Here is a 19,023-nt window from a genome sequence, read left to right as displayed (position 1 = left end):
CAGCCAGAGCAGGAGCTCTCAGAACAGATGTCTCTAGGCGAACGAAGCCTGATCGGTATGAAAATTTCACTGACTCAATCTCAACCATCTTGGTTTCCCACGGCGGCTCGTGGCATTCCTATATCAAGCCACCCTGAAGGTGAGCTATAGCAGCTTCCGTCTTACCTCAGTTTTGGAACGACTACGAGGAACCACAATAAACTACTTTGGATACCACGAGGCTTCTCGGGTACGGCATGAGTTTGGTCTGCCAAATTTGTGCTATAGTTGACGGAGGCGCAGAGAAATCTCTCAGATCTTTGCCGCCAATCGATTGTCAAACTCTGCACAAGGCGGCTGCCGACATTGTCTGTACGATGTGCGTCCAAAGGACTGTTTGTTGGTCCGGTAACCTACATGAGACAAACGGTTCAGCATCTGATTGTAACCGCTCTACACATGTTGATGTTACGCAGTCCACGCTCGCAACATCTATGCCGTTTGTCAAACCCCTTCGGAGTTCGGCTTGGAGTCTTCAACGCGAAGCTGAGACTCGATTTAGGGGTTGAATCCAAACATGGAATGTTGATAGGGAAACCCATCATTACTCGGCGAGAAGCACTCTGACCAGCACTGTGCACCTTTGTCCATTAAGAAGTCATAATGTATGTACAGGGTGGAATACATCTTTTGTCTACCGAAACGCCGTCGATCTAAGCCTCTATGGTAATGATTTCATGGGCTTCAAGGGGCCCTTGCGAGGCGCATCCTTGGAGTCGATGCGGTACTTCAGCTTGACACCCATAGCCGCCAACTCCACATCTAGGAACTTGAGCGCACCAGGAACAACGACAACCGTCGTGTTCTCGCCTCCGACCCACTGGTTGCCCTGACCGTCCTCCCAGATCTCTCCCTCCACCTTGGCGGCGCTCTCCGCGTCGCCGGCGTCGAGGCGGGTCGCGCAGTTTCTGCAACGCACTGTCGTGACCTGCTTCTTCTTACCCACAAATGGTGACACGGTTGGTTGAACTGAGAGGAACGAACCACAGCTTCGACAGATCCAGGATCGCGTGTAATCGGAACAGTTGAGCAGACGATCCTGCAGCAGGAAGGCCGTACCGTGAGCGAGCAGCGCGTCACGCTCCATCTCTCCCACACGAATACCACCACCACGCTTTCTACCCTTGATGGGCTGGCCGGTTGTCGGCACGACTGGTCCCGTCGTTCGCACTTGGTACTTGTCGTTGACCATGTGACGCAGACGCTGGTAGTAGACGACACCGACGTAAATGTCGGCGGCCAGTTCCTCTCCCGTGATACCAGAGTACATGGGCTCGTTGCCATGGTAATTGTACCCGGCCTTCATCAGCTGATGACCGAAGTAGTCACCGGCGGTGTTCTCCTCATTAAACTTGAAGGGCGTGCAGTCTTGTGCCAATCCGTGGAGCGCGCCAGCCTTTCCAGCCAGTGACTCGACGAACATACCGATTGTCATACGAGAAGGGAAAGCGTGAGGGTTGATGATGATATCGGGCTGGATACCAGATTCTGAGAAAGGCATATCGACAGCAGGCCATTTCTGGGAAGCGACACCCTTCTGTCCGTGGCGAGAAGAGAACTTGTCACCGATGACCGGGGATCGGGGAACTCTGAGCTTGATAGAGATCGTCTGGGCAGGCTCATTACCCGACTCGCTACCGAGCACACGTACTTCCTCGACAAATGCAGTCTCAGATTCCTTGTACTTTTCATAGTGTGTCTGTCCGTCCAGGTTGATCAGCTTGCCGCTGTAGTCTGCTGACACCGTGTGCCATGCGCAGAGCACATCTCCTTCTTGGACCATCCGTCCAACGTAGGGCAATCCGTCCTCATCGAGCAAGCCACGGTAGAAACCCTTGACAAAACCGCCGGGAGCGAAACCGAAGAGCTTGGTGATATTCTTGGTGGCTCGTGTTCTCTGTTCTTCCTTCAGGGTGACCTTCTTCGTCTTGTAGATGGTACCGTGTCCGAATCCTCTTTCGTGTGCCGACTTGTTCAAAATCATGGCGTCGTCCATGTCGTAGCCAGTGTATGAGATAACCGCTACAACGGCGTTGAAGCCGTTGGGGAAGTTGTCGAATCCATAAGCGTTGTGTAGAGGCGATCGTACGACCGGTGTCTGGCCACTCTGAATTCTGTACATCTTGTTGTCCGTTCGGTGCCGAAGAGCCGTTGCCGGTGTTCCCATGGTTTGCTTACCCATCTGACATTGGTACATGTTTCTGGGAGACTGGTTGAAGTCGGAGAAGGGCGTCATGTTGGCAAGAATGGAGAGCATGTTGGTAGGAGTTTCCTCCACGTGCGTCGACTCGCCTGACACAATTTCGTTCTCAACAACGGCGATAGACATGTAGGGTTGCTCGTAAGGCCCCACAAAGTCCACCTTATCAAGAGGAAGATACTTCACGGGTCTGACCATACGCGCAGGCGCAGAAGACAAGTAGATACCAGGGTATGAACCGCCGTTTGAAGGTGGGACGTATCCAATTTCCAGTTGGAGAGGGACACCGTGAGTGCCCTCCACCTTCCAGAAACGAAGAGTGTCTGCGATTCTGAGAGATTCGCGAGGTGTGCAGAAGCCGATGAGCTTGCCATCAAGCATGATGACAACGCTTTCATCTGTAGCCGCAGAAGACGTCTCCACAGCTCCCAGCTCCGCCACAAGGCCAGGGATCTTGGAGGCGTCGACGGAATCGGTCATGATCTTACACTTGTGAGCCAGATGGTTAAGCAAACCGCAAGGCGAACCATCAGGAGTGTGTACGGGGCACAGGAAACCCCAAGACTCGGGCAACAGCTTTCGGACCGTTGTTGTCTTCAACTCGGCGAAGAAGGCACCTCTGTGAATCATTCGGAAGTGACTGATGAAACGGAGAAAGTTGAGCTTTTCCGCAACAACTGTGAAACCGGCTGTTTGTTGCAAATCAAGACCAGAAGGACTGGTCAGATTACCTGTGGAAAGGAAGTATTCCAGGCCGTTTCCAAGGTTCTCGTTGGCGTGTCTGAAGATATTGGCAGGGAACTCCTTGGCAAAGTCCTGCGATGTGAAGGGGGTGGCCGGGTGCTTTCTGGTCCATTCGCGGAGAGACAATCTGACAGCAGTCGACAGGAACTCCTCAAGGCGCTCCTTGATGATCATGCCGTACAGGAAACCGCCAAGAAGGACCTCCTGGTTTTGGACAGCATCAGGGTTGTCGACAGCGCAGTCGCCTGCCACGAGAGCATACAGCTTTCTGATCATGAACAACAGCATCTTGAACTTGTCATTGTCCTGCTTCTCGGTAACGTTGATGTTACCAAGGTGAACAAGAACAACCTTGCGCAGGAACTCAGTGCCGACATCGTAGTTGGACATGGTGTCGGGTACACCCATCACCACGCGGAACTTCTCTCCCAGGTAGGCTCTCGTCTCGGTCTTGCTGTAGAGTCCGTATGACTTGTAGGTTCGTAGCAGCAGCTCAACACGGTCCGTCAAGAAACTGTTCTTGGCCGACTTCGTGTTGGAGAGACCAATCAGTCCTTCGAAGATGTCGCGATCGTTTGTGTCGACGAGAGCCTTGAGGACCATCATGACCGGTACAAGGTACTCATTCTTTTTCCAGGAGAAGCGGAACGTCATGTTACCGTCACTCAGGTAGTGCAAAACGTTGGTCTGAGATGTCTCATCTGGTCTGACGGATCGGACGATGATACCGTACGGGGTGTAGCCTTGGCCTCGGTTTTGGAAACTCGGTCGGTTGATCGCCATGGGGAAATTCCTTCGGTTGACTTGCAGCAGTCGAATAATCTTTTCGATACCGTTGACGATGAAGTAACCGCCCAGTTCTTCGGATTCCTCCTTTCTTTGCACCAACTGAGCAGGGGAGTTGCCCTCCAAGTGACATCTGTTGGACTGCCAATCCCTCATTAGCACCCCGCCGTCAGTTTTGCAATTGGTGTACAGAAGCACTTACCTTGACCATAATTGGCACCTGTCCAAGCTCGCGCACAAATTCTTTCGGATCACCACCATTGACCCTGTACTCGAAGGTGGCGGAAAGCCTGCCTCGGTACGTCGAATGACGCTCTCTGCATTCGGAGGGCAGGATTTCACGATTCCTGGCGAACTTGTTGGAGGGGGGTAGCTGAGACTTTTGCAGCGCTACACTCTTGATCCGTACAGACAGGCGGTTCTTGCCCTCGAGGCCCGCCCTGTCGTCGCCATCGAGGTACGTCTTTGTGCCAATATCCTCTATGCCTCGAGCGAGGAGGCTCTTGTCGTCACTTGTGAACAAGGCATTGAAGGAGTCGATGTGAGGGCTCACGGCCTCTTGCAGGGCAGGATAGGCCGTGTGATCCTTCGGGGGGTTGCGGAAAAGGTTTTCGCGACGAACGGTATTGTATTGGTGATCCCACTCGGTGCTTGTCGCTGAGGGCGCCATGTTCGCTCTCTCGTTCGCTTGCCTGCGACTGCGATTGTTAGCTTCAGGCTTGACTTCTTCCTTCTTTCTTAGTGAACAATTGCTGGCTTACGGGGGACTATGTCATGTAGATGTAGCGATATCAAGGACTGGTCTCCCTGGGCAGGACAAAAGCGACAGACAAGGAGGGCGAAAATGTAGACTTCTTCCTACTGCACCCGGTTTCTGGATCGCAGAGGGCGAGATGCGTCAGTCGGGCCCTCGGTGGAAACAAAAAAATAATTATGGAGATTGGAGCGGAAAAAATTGCATCGTCCAATCATGGCGCGGCCTCATTGAAAGTGCAGGCCGTTATCCAAGACAGTGCGAGGACGGTGCTTTATCTGAGGTGCGGGGCCATGGTCTTGAAATGCTCTTCCGGAATGGAGCCCGCGTAGGCGGGACCCCACTGTTGCGGGATTGTGCACCCGGGACTGAGATGCTCTCGGCGTTCCGGTTATGAAAGGCACCCGATATCCACGGAGACCGACCCACTCCCGTCCGTACGCCAGCCTTCATCTCAGACACCGCCGTGCTCTACTTTGTACCTTGTGAACGCCGAAGTTGATCAGTCGTAGGGACGGGATATTGCGTGTCCTGCAGCTTCCTTGACTGTGACACCAATGGTTCGTTACCTCTAATCTACCACGAAATTTCAGTCACATTTGACTGGACCCGGTTGGTCACTCAGCGTGATGTGAACCCGACAGCTGGGAATGGCAGGCGGAAGTGGACGCGTCAATGGTTGGTGGCTGTCATCGCCCGGGTTCGCTGACGGAACTCTGCTCTATTCGTCTGATGATCGAGATGGTACATTGGGTTGGTGGCAGCACCATGCCGCAATGAACTTGAGTGGTCTTACAAAGTCGAATCAGCACAGCGAATTCTGACATAGGATTGTAGTACCTACCTAGCCAGGGAAACCTTTCAGTAAGACGGGAATTTCCAGCCCAAAGTGGGATCCGTCAGGCAAGGCAAGCAACCTTCACTGGGTGGCCTAAGGTGTAACAGCTATCCGCACTAATTATAAGGTAGGGTAGCAGAAAGGTGAAGTAAGGTAGGTGAGGTGAGGTAAGGTCAAGTCAGGTCAGGCCTTTAGGCGTAAAGTGGTCATGCCGCATCCCCGGAAATCGCTGGTTCTCACCAATGCTCGCAGTGGATGGGTACCCTCCCCGTCAAATCTAGATTTCGGGAGTCTCCTAAGAATGCAACTAGCAAAGGAAGACTCCTAATTAGTAGGAATTGCAGCGAGCAGCTGGCGACTTGCAGCCCAATCTACACTAACTGGGCCCGATTCACCGAGACTAGGAGCTAAGGCATGTCCATGGACATTTTACGTGAGATACCCCCACCGAGGTACTCGCGATACATACTTCTCGCTCCCACTCTGTGCGAGGTAGTCCACAGTCTCCGCGACTCCGCACCCGTCATGAGATGATGACAGGGTGATGCCCGGGGGATGCATAACATATGCTGCCGCCCTTGCCTCTTGGCCTCTGCCTGTCTCACCTGCCAAGCCCCTGTCCTCTCCAGCTTTTGGTGGAAGTTCCGTACTTACACAGTAATAGGTATCTTTCCATCCACCTCACACCTCACTAAGCACACCAAGGTAACTGAGGGCAGTGAACAGTTCTAACACCTGCTGCTTGTGTAATGACACCACCTTAGCTCGGGAGAGAATATCGCAGACTTAAATTACCGATTTTCTTCTGTTCTGTAGTAGGAAGTTCTCTCGAGCCTTAGTCGTCAGATTATCCAGCCAGCTCTGCGCATTTGTTCTGCTAGACTACCTATAAACAAACAAACGGGCAAGTTGCCTTCTTTCTCCCCCGCCTACATCCTCTATTCCCATAGTTCCTTACTACGAGATCTAGAGAAACGGAGAAAGTAAGGCAAGGCAGAGAAAACAGAGATTATCTCACCGTACCAAAGGTAGGTGAGTACCATAGCTGAATAAGTGCTGCACCCTCCATTAGGCGTAAGACTGAAGTGACTAACTGCCTTCCTTGCCCAAACCTTCCCTCCCGTACCGGGCATACTAACCCCCAGCCGTGGAAGGTACATCTTACGGAAAAGGCTCCTTCCTTCCATGAATATAATTGGGTTGCCTGCGGCTTTTGTCGCCCGCGTGCTTGCCTGCCTGGAGAAAGAGCCCAGCCTGCCTTACAGTCCTTCCCTTTCATTACCTTACCTTACCTACCTTACCTTACTTCACCACCCTACCTAGGTAGTTAACGGCCATTACCTGACCATGCGCCGTTGTTGCTAAATACTCCCGATCTGCATCCTGCTTTCCCAGGAAACTCGAGGCTTCCATCTCATTGCTTTCTATTCATCCAGCCCGGTCCGCCTTTCATCCAGCTCGTGCCATCGAAATATCCATTTGGCTGCCTCTCAAGGTCGAGCCTGCATAAAGTCTTCGTCCCGCTTGCAGAACCCTACCCAACCTCCGTTACTGGTGATCCTTCCAAAAAAGACAGAGAAAAAAAAGGTAGCCACCAACAAACGCCTTTGTCGGCGAGCCGCCCGGTTCTCGCCTCGCCTCGCCTCTCATCACAGTCACAACGTCATTAGACGCCCAACGTTGACGACCATTCTCCCCTCTCCATCGCACCGTCCTGCCTCGGCCCGCACGCAGCCAGCCCTCGCAGGTTGCTTGACGGAAATTGCCAGACAAATCTGGAGTTGTGCCGCCTGCAACAATCTGGGTTCTCACGCGCCCTTCATCCTTCCACTCACCTTCCCCTTGTCGACATATCTTTCTTCATTGGGAAATCTTTCTACCATCTACTCATCTACCCATCCACCTGCAAACGTGACCACCTGAGCAACCTTACCTTGCACACCTTACCTTACCCTGAGGCCGACTAAACAACATCCGAGGCGGAAAGCCAGCCTTCACGCCCACCGCATCAATTCGGGGCTTCCTTTATTAGCCTTGGAAGTCTGCATGTCTTGGCCTTACTTTGGACACCACGGTTCGAATCGCTGCAACCCTTCAACCTAAGCCGGCTAAGACCGACTTGGCCCACCCATATCGGGTTCTGGTGACTCCCAGGACGTCTAGGTTATCGCGCCTCGTCGCCGTCTACCTCTGCCTACCTTAGCCGTTCGCCCACCGGATTACAAGCACCATTAGATTCAACCATACGTCACATCACCTTCATTTAACATTGGCAGCCGGGAGCAGGTCCACGAGCTTTCACATCAGGTCACGGAAGCGTACTTTAGTCAAGTCATCCACGTCTGCCAAAGAGATTCATCATAGTCGGGACGAGCGCCGTTGTATTGAATAACCGCCTCGTAGGCTGGTCCTTGTCGAAAATCACCCTTCGCCGCCGCCGCCACGCTCCCATCTCATCCCTGCTACCGCCGCCGTTGCTGTCGTCAGTGGATTGACTTCCATGCCGCTGCCGCACATAACGTACTGCAAAGGCACTCACACCGGAACTCAGGTGCACCGGCACCCGGTGGACATACAATTTCGTCCCTGATCGCAGCCCTTTCTCGCGCCTATCGTGGACAGATCCACATGATCCGGTAGAAGCAAACGAATGAAACCCCAGTTGTTGATCTTGTAACCGCTGCAGACCCTGTCAACGCGGTTATTCCCAGTCGTCTTTTCATCCCCAACCGCCAATTCTTGCGACTCCAAATTCGGCACTGTTCATTCTACAGCTTGTGCCCCTCCCCTCCCGACCCCGGTCCCTCGACCCCAAGCTTGAGCCGGATCCAGGGTACTCAGTCACTTCCACGACCCATCAACCCTCACCATCCCGTCTTTCTCTGGTGGGGACCTACTATACCTTACCTTACCTCACGGGCTGCTCGAGGTACCTACCTCTTCCGGCCCCAAAGGGACAGACCAGGCCAGGCCAAGCGTCACCTGCGCTCTTCTTTTCTGGTTCCCGCCCGCCGCCTGCACTGTCTGCACCTGCATCTGCGCCGCAACTTGCTCTCAGTTCCAGTGTCGTCGCCCGCCAACGAGAAACCAGCGACGCCCATCGAGCCTCTCTCTCTCTGTCTCTCCCGCCCCCATCATCGCACAGAGCAGAGCAGCAACCTGTGCCGCCATCTCCCACGTCGATGCCAGCGACATTTGACTTGCGACATTTGGTCGGTTACCACGGGTCATACGAGACATTTTTATTTCCAATTTTCAAAGGCGTCTGAGCGCATCGAATACTTAAGCATCCAAATCACAACTCCGCACCCATCCTTCATCCCTCTCCGTCTCTCACCGTATCGACGACTCTTCCGAACGAAATAGCAATCGCCACGCCACCGACCTTTCTCCGTTGCGCAACCTCTATTGCCGTCACGCTATATCCGCATCCAAGATCAGCACACGTTGGCGACACCTCTTTTGGCCACCTACGCATACTATACCACCTCCTCCACACCAGCGCATCGCGCTCATTATACCACCATGGCGGGGCTTTTCCGGAAAGTGTACGACTGGCTGTTGAGGACGTTCTGGTGAGTGCACTTTGCTTCCCGCGATGAACAGCGGGGGTGATTTTCAGCGATGGACGGCCCGCGCGCTCTGACCTTACCCCGCCGCGCCCACTCTGCCCTTACCCTCGATCCTCGGGGATGGTATCTTGAGCTTGAGTTGACTTGCGACGACAGGGCGACAGAGATGGATGTGACGATGATCGGTCTCCAAAATGCGGGTAAGACGTCTCTACTCCGCGTCCTTGCAGTAAGTGAATCCTTTCCTACATTGCCAGGTTTTCCTTCGCACCAAAGCCGTTCGCACGCTGACATTTACACTTGCAGGGCGGCGAGTTCACCATCGAGTAAGCGACCTCCATTTCTTCTTCGCCCCTCAGAAACCCCTCAGAACTGCCTACTGTGCCATCTCTGGTGTAATCGGTCTCGGCTAGCGGCATCTTCGGCTAACTGAAATCTCGTGTAGCTCGATCCCGACGGTCGGATTCAACATGAAGCGGGTGCAACGAGGACACGTTACATTGAAGTGTTGGGATATTGGTGGCCAGCCCCGATTTCGAACGATGTGGGAAAGATACTGCCGTGGCGTCAACGCTATCGTCTTCATCGTCGATATCGCTGATATGGACTTGCTACAGCAAGCTCGGGAGGAGCTTCATGCTCTCATGGACCAAGCTTCTCTGAGGGAAATCCCGCTCCTTGTTTTGGGGAACAAATCGGACCTCCCACAGAAGTTATCGGTGGACGAGCTGATCGATGCGCTTGACCTCAAGTCCATAGGCCACCGCGAGGTCTGCTGCTACGGCATCAGCGCCAAGGAGGAGACCAACTTGGACGCTGTGCTACAGTGGCTGATGAAGTGGGCGAACAGGTGATGCGTAATACTGACGCGCGTTGGGTGCCTCGATCCGCCGCGTTTCCAGTTGTCCCGCCCTGCCGTTCCTTCTCGATCGTATCCCTCTTGGGCTTCCGGGCTAGTGGGTTCGAAGGGGCAATACTAATACTGAAGACGAGGGGGAGTTATCCGGCATGGTGTTCGGTGTCGAGACGTCGTTGTGTCGAAATTGTCCTCCAAATCGCGGATCTTCTGACGTTGTTAGTTGGTCTGCGATAGCATTAGCAGCAGTAAGCGTGCCAAGTCCCCCATGGCGTTTTCACCATGTCCCATATACCGGAGCGGGAGGGAAGGGGACTGTTTTTAAGCGATAATTTGGACGGCATGTCTGGAAGCAGGGCGCTTGCCTTTGATTTTGAAGTTAGGACGCCGGAATTTCCAGTCATTTAAAGGTCATCCAACCTAGAAATGCTGGTACGCGGCACCGCTCAAGCGAGAAATAGCAACGTAGAAAGGAGCAGAGCGGGGTATAAGTGGGTGGCCATGACGATGCTACGAAAGTAGACGAATGAATATCATGACTGATGTACGATCGCTTGATCTCCTGTCCATGTTTGATTTGTATGAGGTTTACGCTGCCACGCCAAAGCTCTGCGTATATGAAGAAGGTGATGCAGTCCACCATAAAATCGACATGAGCTGGTCTGACCCACAGCACCGGTGTGTGGTGGTGTTGAGAAAGAATGAGGTACAAGAATTGAGAGAGTTAGGAGAGGGGTAGACGACAGAAGAGATAGAAACCAAAGTAAAGACCGTGGGATGTCTCGAGATGAAAAGTAAAGAGAGGAAAGAGAGGGGTCAAAAGAGGGAGGAAAAAGATATCAAGTTTTTCGTCAGTCTCTATTTTCCTCTCTCTTTCTCGTTCAGCAGTGGCAGTCTTGCTCTCTCTTATTGTCATTCCCTTTTGCGCAGCACACAGACCAGAGACTGCCAGCGCATCGCGCATCAATGCATCGTTTTCCATCTGCTGCTGGCGCGACGTGATTGGTCCGCCAACCGACGCTTCCGCACCCCTTTGCTGCAGGGCCCATGGGGTGAAGGACGGAGAGGAGGAGGAGGGGTGATTCGGTGCCCGTTGCGCTGAGGTGCTCTCTTGTCTGTTGCGTTGTGTTTTCAATGTCTCGGAGGTTCGGGAGAGAGTGTGGGGAATGTGAAGTTGAAAAGGTAAGGAAAACTGAGTAAGGTAGAACAGGTAAGTAGATCAAAGGAGAAAACGGTTTGGAAAATAAACGAGAGGTGGAAAATAAAATGTGCCCTCTATTGGAAATAACGACGTATTTGGGGGAGAGGGCAAGAAAATCCCCCTCCCGCAGGACCCATTCAATGAGCGATGCCAACGATGTGTTAGCCAGGGATGGCCTGGTGATGCTTGGGACGCTAGAGGTGGCAGAAGTGCCAAGCGGACAGGACAGCTGCTTTTCCTGCTTGCTTCCCGTCGTCAACCCCACATTCACTGACTGGACGCCGGTTCACTCGCTCACTCTATATCACCTTGGCTATTTGCTTTGGATACCTGGGAAGGCAAGAACAATCTCCAGCCTTTTGACTTGACTACTTTCACCTCACTTACCTTCTCGAATTCACAGTGAGCGAATGAGTTAGTGTATGGCATTCGGTGAGCCCATGGCTACTGTCACGTAAGGTGAACATGGAATGTGGAACTCGTGTACCCACTCAAATACTCATTGCTCGCTCGCTCATTCGATGTCATCCAGATCACCGCAATACATCTTTGTCAAGGAACTGGAATGCCTCTCACACCACCCACAAGGCAATGCGGCACGAGCATGAGTGTTGGGAATGTATTGTACATGGCGTTGAATTCTTCTAGTGCTCGGAATGACTTGCCAGATGCCATCCCTCTTGGGTTCGCCGTCCATCCCTCCAGGAAAAAAAAGACGACGATGCGGTTCCTCCATCCAAGCAGTAACTCCATGCTAATATGCCCGATTAAAACAGAATAGAAAATAACGAGCATGACCAAAGAAGCAAGAGACGGGAGTTCAGGACAGTCATGGGTAGTCATGGGTAGTCGGTAAACCCAGCTGAAGGCCCATCCCTATTCACCATATAACCAAACTTTTCCGGCTCATCCAGTAGAATACTCGGCATATCTGTATTATTCTCGAGGCGCACAAATTGGTCAACGTCCCGGCCCCAAAGGTCTTTTCCGTTCCTAATGGCGTCCGCTATACGGTCCTTGTTTCGAAACCTCTCGCCATTCATCCACTCGTGGGAGAAGGACGACATCTTGGTGAGGAACTCATCGACGGTGGCGAAGCAGCTGGAGCAGTGCCAGCAGGCGTTCCCGAGATTCGCCTTCTCCAGATCGTAAAGCGGCTTGAAGCCCCCGTCTCCCATTCGCAGGTTCGCCGGAAGGAGCGTGCGTTGGCCCTGGTAGTAGGTGGCTTGCGGGTGTTCCCACTCAGGTCCCGTGTGGAGGAACTGGAAACTGTAATAGTAAAACCGGCTACGCAAGGTGAGGCGACGGGGGAATTGGCACGTTCGCAGCACCAATAGTGTTTCCGGTCGAGCAATCTCGTCAACGTCGGCGACGAGGATAACGTCCCCGTATACCGGAGCCTGCTTTCCGACGAGCCTAGGCAGCACTTGGGTGTACATGGCGTTGCGTTGTAAGTCTTCGTAGTCCCACGACCTTCTCGGATTGAAATCTGACGGGAATTCGAGCTCGTGGTAGATAAGCTTGTCATGGTAAGGCTTGAACCGGTCCCAGTTCTCCTTGATCGTGAGTGGCTTGGGCCTGCCAGTAAAAGTCTTTGGAGACTCAACGATGACAAAGTAGTCAACGTAGTTGTAGGTAGAGTTCAAGCGTATTTCCATCCAGTCGAGCTCTGTGTTGACCATGAATAGGTCGTATACCTTTCGCTGGCCAGTCTCTGACTGGGGAACAAAGACGGGGTAACCGTGGTGCTTGCAAAACTTGGCGGCAGCATCGGAGGAGTAGAAGCCATGATGGTCGCTCTTGTTACCGAAATTGAGACCGCCCTTGGGAAGCTTAAGGGACAGGTCGAGGTTTGATATGCGATGGTCGAATCTGTCAAGTGCAGGATGTTGGCTAAAGTACAAAATGAGGCAGATCGTTATCGCCAACAAGAGTTTCAGGATGACAGGAAAGCCAATGTGCCATTGAAGAACCATGGTGTCGATGGGCTAGGCGTTGACTGACAGATGGCGACCTGAGTAGGAAGGGCAGATGTTCTGGTCTTGAGTCGTCGCGGCGAGGCTGTTTCGTTTCACCTCTCAAAACAAAATCTGGTGACCGGGTTTGAGGTACGGCGAATGCAGTCTCCACCCTAATCCGGTGTTACTGGTAGGAGCGTGAAAGGAAATCCTAGCCAGAAGGCAGTGTGAGGAACACAGGCTTTGTAGAGCTGCTCAGATGAGAGCATCCGGGCCACGGATCGTTTGATGGCGGGAACAGCCCTGTCGCATATTTTCAGAACTGGGGAAGTGTGTAAAACCCAGGATGCCAGGGGAAGGAACCAGTAGGTATATAAAGTGTATGATTATGTCGAGGCTCGGACAGGCTCGAGCACCGGTGTCACCTGTGAAATATGAAGTAGCTTGAGATGCCAGAGGAAGGGGCGTGGGGGGGCGAGCTGAAGCAAAGTCAAGCAAGTACACGCGCTTTAATGAAATAAACGTTTTACACTAAGGTAGGCAAAAGTTCTGATCAAAGTGGCACACTCTGGCTGGGCGGTTTACCGGGGAAAGCCTCAGCTATGCTATGGGCAAGTTTAGGTTACCACAAAGGTAGCACTAATGGCGCGATGGCGGGCGCTTCATAGTTCACACGAACCAAGGGAGCCCCTGAAATTGTGTTGAAGAGCAGATCGGTCGAGTTCCATTGTCGAAACTGACAGGCACATGGCGGCACCATGTCTCCTCTCAGCTCGAGGCGGATGTGAGTCTCCCATGTCTTGCACTTGCAGACACAGGTCCACCCGGGCTACAATTGTGCGCTGTTGTCCAGGAGTGTTTGGAGGAATGGTAAACTTGGCCGGCACATTGAGATACCGTCCGTCCGGCCTTCCATCTTTGACGTTGATGAGTCCAGGATGAAGGGTGGGACCAATGCCGCTTGCGTTTTCTGTTTATGTAGAAACGCCGAGAAGATAACTCTATTTTTATGGTAGTAGATCAGACGAGCCAGCCTAAGAGGAGGAAATCATACAATCAAAGAAAACATACTGATGCTCCCAGCCCAAAAATCATTCTCTTAATGGCCACCAGCACTCGACTCGCCCTTGATGGAAAGTGAGCTGCAAGATGAGCGCGAGAAGGCACGAACATCCGTGGTTCCGTAGTGCGTGGGTAGGGTGAATGTACATAAAAGATGAGAAGCAGGGGACGTCCTGCGTGATTGGTGCCGCCAACAGGGGTGTAGCAAGAAGAAGCTTTTACCAGGCCGAGTGGGGTCTAGTCACTCCTGACCAGTGGCCCTACGCAGTCGTATGTCTCTCGAACAGGTGAAGGCCCGACAAAGATAAAAGCTGGGCATTGCTGCGCCAAGGTCAACGACGGTAGCTGTCAGCACTGTCTCGCTCCTTTTCCGACGATCAACGTTGTATGGCGCCGAATGTGCTGAGTAACGCCCCTACGCAAGCTGTGAGGCGCAATCCATCGTCGGCGGAACTCCACCATCAACAACACCAGAAAAGACTCTGTTGATGGCTGCCTGTTGCGGGTATATACGCTGCCGTATGCTATGGCCTAAGAGAGGATTCGGGGGTTCCCGATCCCTCATCATTAACCCCCACTTACTCCTGAAAGACAACACAAGCCAAGGTGAAGCTTTCGTCTCGATACCCGGTCAAGAAAGGCCTTCAGAGCTTGGTGTGTCTGAGCAGCCACTGTCCCACCGCCCAGGTTTCAAGTTCCAGCAATGCCATCACGGGCCAAGCCCAACGGGCCCCAGCTTCGAAGCTTGCTCGATTCAAGCACCTATTGGTCTGAAACAAAAACATTCTTCGCCTCGGGAGGAGGCTTAGAGCTGAGATGTCAAGATGCCAAGCTGGCGTTCCTGCGACATTTGAAATTATACCGAGTAACGTCCCTTTAGGTACCTTGTTTTCTTCTCCAATCTTTCTGTGAGACGCATTGGCCAAACCATCGCATGTTATGTCATCACTCCAGAGCCCCCTGCGGAGATCAAGATAAGATAAGCAACATCAAAGGAGCGATGTCAAACCCCCGGCAAGCCGATGCCGAGCCAATAGGTACATTCATCATACAAGCAAAGCTACGTACGACGATGTAGTTAAGCACGGATAGTAAGTGCTTAATTACTGATATGAATATGTGCGGAAGCAGAAGCAGCTTGATATACCATCTCTGAAGTAATTGAATGGTAAATGCTAGTAATACGAGATTACATTCAGCTTTGTGGTCTATTGTTACTGGTATTGGGCAACTGTCAAGCGTCCCAGACCATCCGTACCTCGGAACTTTCTTGTGGTGCTCCACTCATGACAACGTCGCTGGTTGTTCCACAGCGACCCCGACTCCGACCCCGGACTTGCAAGATAACGTACCGGCTCTGCGTATCTGTATGGAGAGCTTGTATACAACCGGCCCACGAAAGCATCTCGTCCCGGCCAGACCCCCAAAAGATGAATTTGGCCAGGAGACCGAGTAAGTCTGATTCTGCTCAGGACACAGCTTCATGGTACCAGTCACCTCGCTGTTCAATGCCAAAGCACTAGTAATCACTCAAATAAGAGCATCACACCTTATAAAAGCTCTTGAAGCCAGGCCGAAACACTAACCGATCGGTCACCCACAGTTCCACTCGCCTTGCGCGCGGCATTGAGGCGATCTCATAACCAGCCAACCCCGCAGCTGTCAACGGCCTTCAACGCCCTCACCCGCCACACGCTTCCAGGCTTTACCGCATCCATCCACACATCATCTCCCCGATCGATTCCAGGAGCCATGTCCCCATCTGCTGTCAGTAACACGAGCAATGGCACTGCTGGTGCCCCTAAGCAGAATGCTTGGGTCGGTCATCTCGGGGCCGCTGGCTTCGACCTAAGAAGTAAGTAAGGACGTCAGCTTAACCAAAGATTGGTAGAGTAACCGTGATTACAAGGCGATACTATGACCACTCCGACGGCTTCGATGCTCGCTGCCATTCAGAATTGCAGTTTGCTAGACGATGTTTTCGTGGAGGACCCCACAACGATGGAACTCGAATCTCACGTCGCAGCTCTTGCTGGCAAGGAGGCCGCTCTCTTGGTTCTCTCCGGGACCATGGGGAACCAAGTAGCTCTCCGAGCCCTCCTCACACAACCTCCATACAGCGTGTTGAGTGACCATCGCTCACACATCATCAAGTATGAGGCTGGCGGGTTCGTGCATCCCCCTTGAGCTCTCGTACCGTACGACATCTACTGATTGATATTCGTCAGCGTTGCTTCGCTTTGTGGCGCCATGATCCAACCCGTAGTACCACGCAACGGAGCCTACCTGACACTAGAGGACATTGAGGCCCATGCTGCTCTTGATGACGATGTCCATACCTGTCCTACCAGGGTCATCAGCTTGGAAAACACCCTTGGCGGCGTGGTGACCCCCCTGGCCGAGGTCAAGAGGATCGCAGAGTTTGCACGGAAGAACAGCCTCAAGCTTCATTGTGATGGTGCCAGAATGTGGGAGGCTGTTGCCTCTGGAGCCGGTAGTCTCTCCGAATACTGCTCACTCTTCGACACCGTCAGCTTGTGCTTCTCAAAGGGTCTCGGTGCTCCAATTGGAAGCATCGTTGTGGGCGACGCAGCGCACATCAAGCACGCCCGCTGGGTGCGCAAGTCTATCGGCGGTGGTCTCCGGCAGTCTGGAGTGGTAGCAGCTCCTGCTAGGGTTGCCGTTGACGAGACGTTCGGAAAGGGGCCGAATGGTGAAGGTGGTCTTTTGAAGTCGTCTCACGAGACCGCAAAGAGAATCGGGGAACTCTGGACTAGTCTCGGTGGCAAGCTTACCCTTCCGGTCGACACCAACATGTGCTGGCTTGATTTAGATGCCGCTGGGTGCAGCACCCAGGATTTCGTCGCGTTTGGGGCGGAAGTGGGACTGAAACTCATTGGCAACAGGTTGGTTATCCATTATCAAATTGCCCAGAACCAAGACAAGGTTCTGCCCAAGCTAGAACAAGTCTTTCGGCGAGCTCTGGAGGGTGGTAGTCAGACAACAGGAGGGGAGAAGGGCCCGACGAACATGTACCAGCCGCGTTAAGATTGAACGTGGTTTTTTGGGTTTTCTTGGGCTTGATATTCCTCATACGACGCCAACTTCAATCAATGATGTCACGTCTCTATGCTCATATCATCTGAGGCTGTCACAGCTTCAGCCATCGTGTCACTTGACTATAGCCCGAATTGCGTGAAGAAAGTAAGCCTCACTGGCTGACCTTTAAGGGTTCTACATAGGGTAGCTGATGTAAGACGAGCGACCACTGCTTCATCCCTGTCGTCTCAACGAATCAACTGTTGTGAAAGACAAAACATTATGTATGGCGAGCAAAACCAGACATCAAGCTTGAGGTCTGCAACCAAACTTTGGTGTGCAAAATGTCGAAAACGAAATCTGTCATTCAGGATGGCCCATGATCAAGCCACTCGGTGTTTGTCACTACCATGGATGAAGATTTACTACGCGCCGTCGGCCTTGACATGAGAACTCCGTTGCCGATTGCAGGTTCTGAAAGAGGTTATACAATTCAAGCGTGGCAGATGAAGATGGCTCTTGCGCGAAGTGAAATTCAACCGTAATCAAGGTTGCTGCGGCGCGTTGTACGAACGTGGATCAGCTTTGCAGGCGTTTGTACATGCAATGCCGGCTTGAAGTGCCGATAAGTAAAATGAATGAGAGGTCAAATGTAACAAATCACCGAGAGAGTACCTACATACTGATAGGGAATTGGAATGCGACAGCCCCAATTGTCGTTGGCCAATATTTAATATTAATGTGGTCAGCCTTCATTTTTCAAGATGCCTTCAACCCTCTAAAGCGAGTAGTTGTCGTAAATCAACTTGTGGGGGTTCCAAGACCGATAGGGATGAGATTTCCTACGATTACATATTATCAGATGTAACAAAGTATTGGGTTTCTCCCACACCACATGACAATCTCGGTCTCGCTCCTCTCCAGGCACAAAAGCTACACAAGGAGGTAGACCCTTGGGCAAAAATGTTGAAAGTACGGAGTACATCGCTGGCAGCCATTTCGTTGCTCATGGGGAAAGCCTCACTTGCACATCGTCTGCGCCTCCGTGTCTGGACGATTGGCAGACAGCAGAAGAAGAATGCAAACGCGGAACATTGAAGACCTCGAGGGTTACTTCACCGCCGCTGACATAGTGTGGACAAACATACAGGTGGTATCTGTACTACATACCTTAGCTACTCGAATGCATCAAGACAACGTTCGGAGCAATTTCCGGAGGAGTGTGGGGAAAGCTGTATCCGGGGCCGCCGAGCTTCTCCGCAGAGCCCGGCTCATTTGTCCAATAACAATTACCGCATGGTCTGACGAGCACCGAACAAAGCCTTTAATACCCCGCCAAACAGGCATTCTTACCGCAATTCCCAAGACAAGACTAATACCAAGTTCGCAAGATCCCACGGTCATCCTTGCTGACGTCACAATACCTGTCGGTCCAAGTGGGATGACATACGATGCTCGTCACCCACACTTTCCGCCTACCCTTGCACTAATACGCCTAGCCTGCTGGCCCATCATGCTCATGGACGCTTCTGGAGCTAGAAGCTTCCCCCAGAGCTGGGAAAATGCTGAGAAGCTGAGAGGAAACAAAACAGGCGGCCAATCGGTGCTATGACGCTCGTACAGCGGCTCTACCACGGCTCCCCAAAGGACTGGATCATGCGGGGAAAGCTGCACGTCGTCTGCAAGCAGGACCGGCGAAGCCAGCCAGCCAGCCAGCTTCATTTCTCGGTGTCTGTCTCTCTGCCTTGCTCGATGTGACAGCGCCCTTGTCTCGATTGGTAAAAGTTGCGTGTTGTGGCGTCCAACGTGTCGTCTGCCATGCCGCGAACCCAAGATGCCTGCGATGGCGCAGAATTGACTCGAACCCAGCATATTCCAAGCCCAACGGCGCCGAACAACGGTAACCTTCTGCTCGGCCGCCCACGTAAACCCGCAGGAAACGAAGGAGTTTTTGAAATTGTTTTGGTCATTATG

The 19,023-nt window shown here is 52.6% G+C and overlaps 4 protein-coding genes across 4 annotated transcripts; 2 read left to right on the top strand and 2 right to left on the bottom strand.

Annotated features, from left to right (window-relative positions):
• Positions 1–700: 700 nt before the first annotated feature.
• Positions 701–4,708, bottom strand: HER10_EVM0010890 (DNA-directed RNA polymerase I subunit RPA2; the record flags this gene model as incomplete). Its single annotated transcript, XM_035480335.1, has 2 exons — positions 3,972–4,708; positions 701–3,910 (listed from the first exon to the last, which is right to left on the bottom strand). The coding sequence occupies exons 1-2, from the start codon at positions 4,437–4,439 to the stop codon at positions 701–703; spliced, it is 3,678 nt and encodes a 1,225-aa protein (XP_035328475.1). The 5' UTR covers positions 4,440–4,708.
• A 1,982-nt stretch (positions 4,709–6,690) lies between these two features.
• HER10_EVM0002485 (ADP-ribosylation factor family protein) lies at positions 6,691–10,682 on the top strand. Its single transcript, XM_035472194.1, has 4 exons — positions 6,691–8,936; positions 9,090–9,162; positions 9,240–9,259; positions 9,379–10,682. The coding sequence occupies exons 1-4, from the start codon at positions 8,887–8,889 to the stop codon at positions 9,785–9,787; spliced, it is 552 nt and encodes a 183-aa protein (XP_035327693.1). The 5' UTR covers positions 6,691–8,886; the 3' UTR covers positions 9,788–10,682.
• An 858-nt stretch (positions 10,683–11,540) lies between these two features.
• Positions 11,541–13,520, bottom strand: HER10_EVM0003755 (glycosyltransferase family 17). Its single transcript, XM_035473419.1, has one exon. It carries the CDS (start codon positions 12,964–12,966, stop codon positions 11,830–11,832), a length of 1,137 nt encoding a protein of 378 aa, XP_035327826.1. The 5' UTR covers positions 12,967–13,520; the 3' UTR covers positions 11,541–11,829.
• Positions 13,521–15,449: 1,929 nt separating this feature from the next.
• On the top strand, positions 15,450–17,058 carry HER10_EVM0006442 (beta-eliminating lyase; the record flags this gene model as incomplete). The annotated part of the gene is made up of 3 exons (XM_035476026.1): positions 15,450–15,865; positions 15,920–16,178; positions 16,239–17,058. Exons 1-3 carry the CDS (start codon positions 15,763–15,765, stop codon positions 17,056–17,058), a joined length of 1,182 nt encoding a protein of 393 aa, XP_035328096.1. The 5' UTR covers positions 15,450–15,762.
• Between the last annotated feature and the right edge of the window lie 1,965 nt (positions 17,059–19,023).

Source organism: Colletotrichum scovillei (genome assembly GCF_011075155.1).
Source record: "Colletotrichum scovillei strain TJNH1 chromosome Unknown Contig00010, whole genome shotgun sequence".
Taxonomy (NCBI): domain Eukaryota; kingdom Fungi; phylum Ascomycota; class Sordariomycetes; order Glomerellales; family Glomerellaceae; genus Colletotrichum; species Colletotrichum scovillei.
Note: the sequence above shows the minus strand (reverse complement) of the source record. Positions and strands in the feature narration are given on the sequence as shown.

Bases quoted from the DNA above. Each gene is read 5' to 3' on its own strand.
- HER10_EVM0002485 (XM_035472194.1), top strand. From the start codon at position 8,887: ATGGCGGGGCTTTTCCGGAAAGTGTACGACTGGCTGTTGAGGACGTTC. The intron at 8,937-9,089 runs GTGAGTGCACTT...TTGCGACGACAG, and splicing joins TGGCTGTTGAGGACGTTCTG to GGCGACAGAGATGGATGTGA. The intron at 9,163-9,239 runs GTAAGTGAATCC...TTACACTTGCAG, and splicing joins CTCTACTCCGCGTCCTTGCA to GGCGGCGAGTTCACCATCGA.
- HER10_EVM0003755 (XM_035473419.1), bottom strand. From the start codon at position 12,966: ATGGTTCTTCAATGGCACATTGGCTTTCCTGTCATCCTGAAACTCTTG.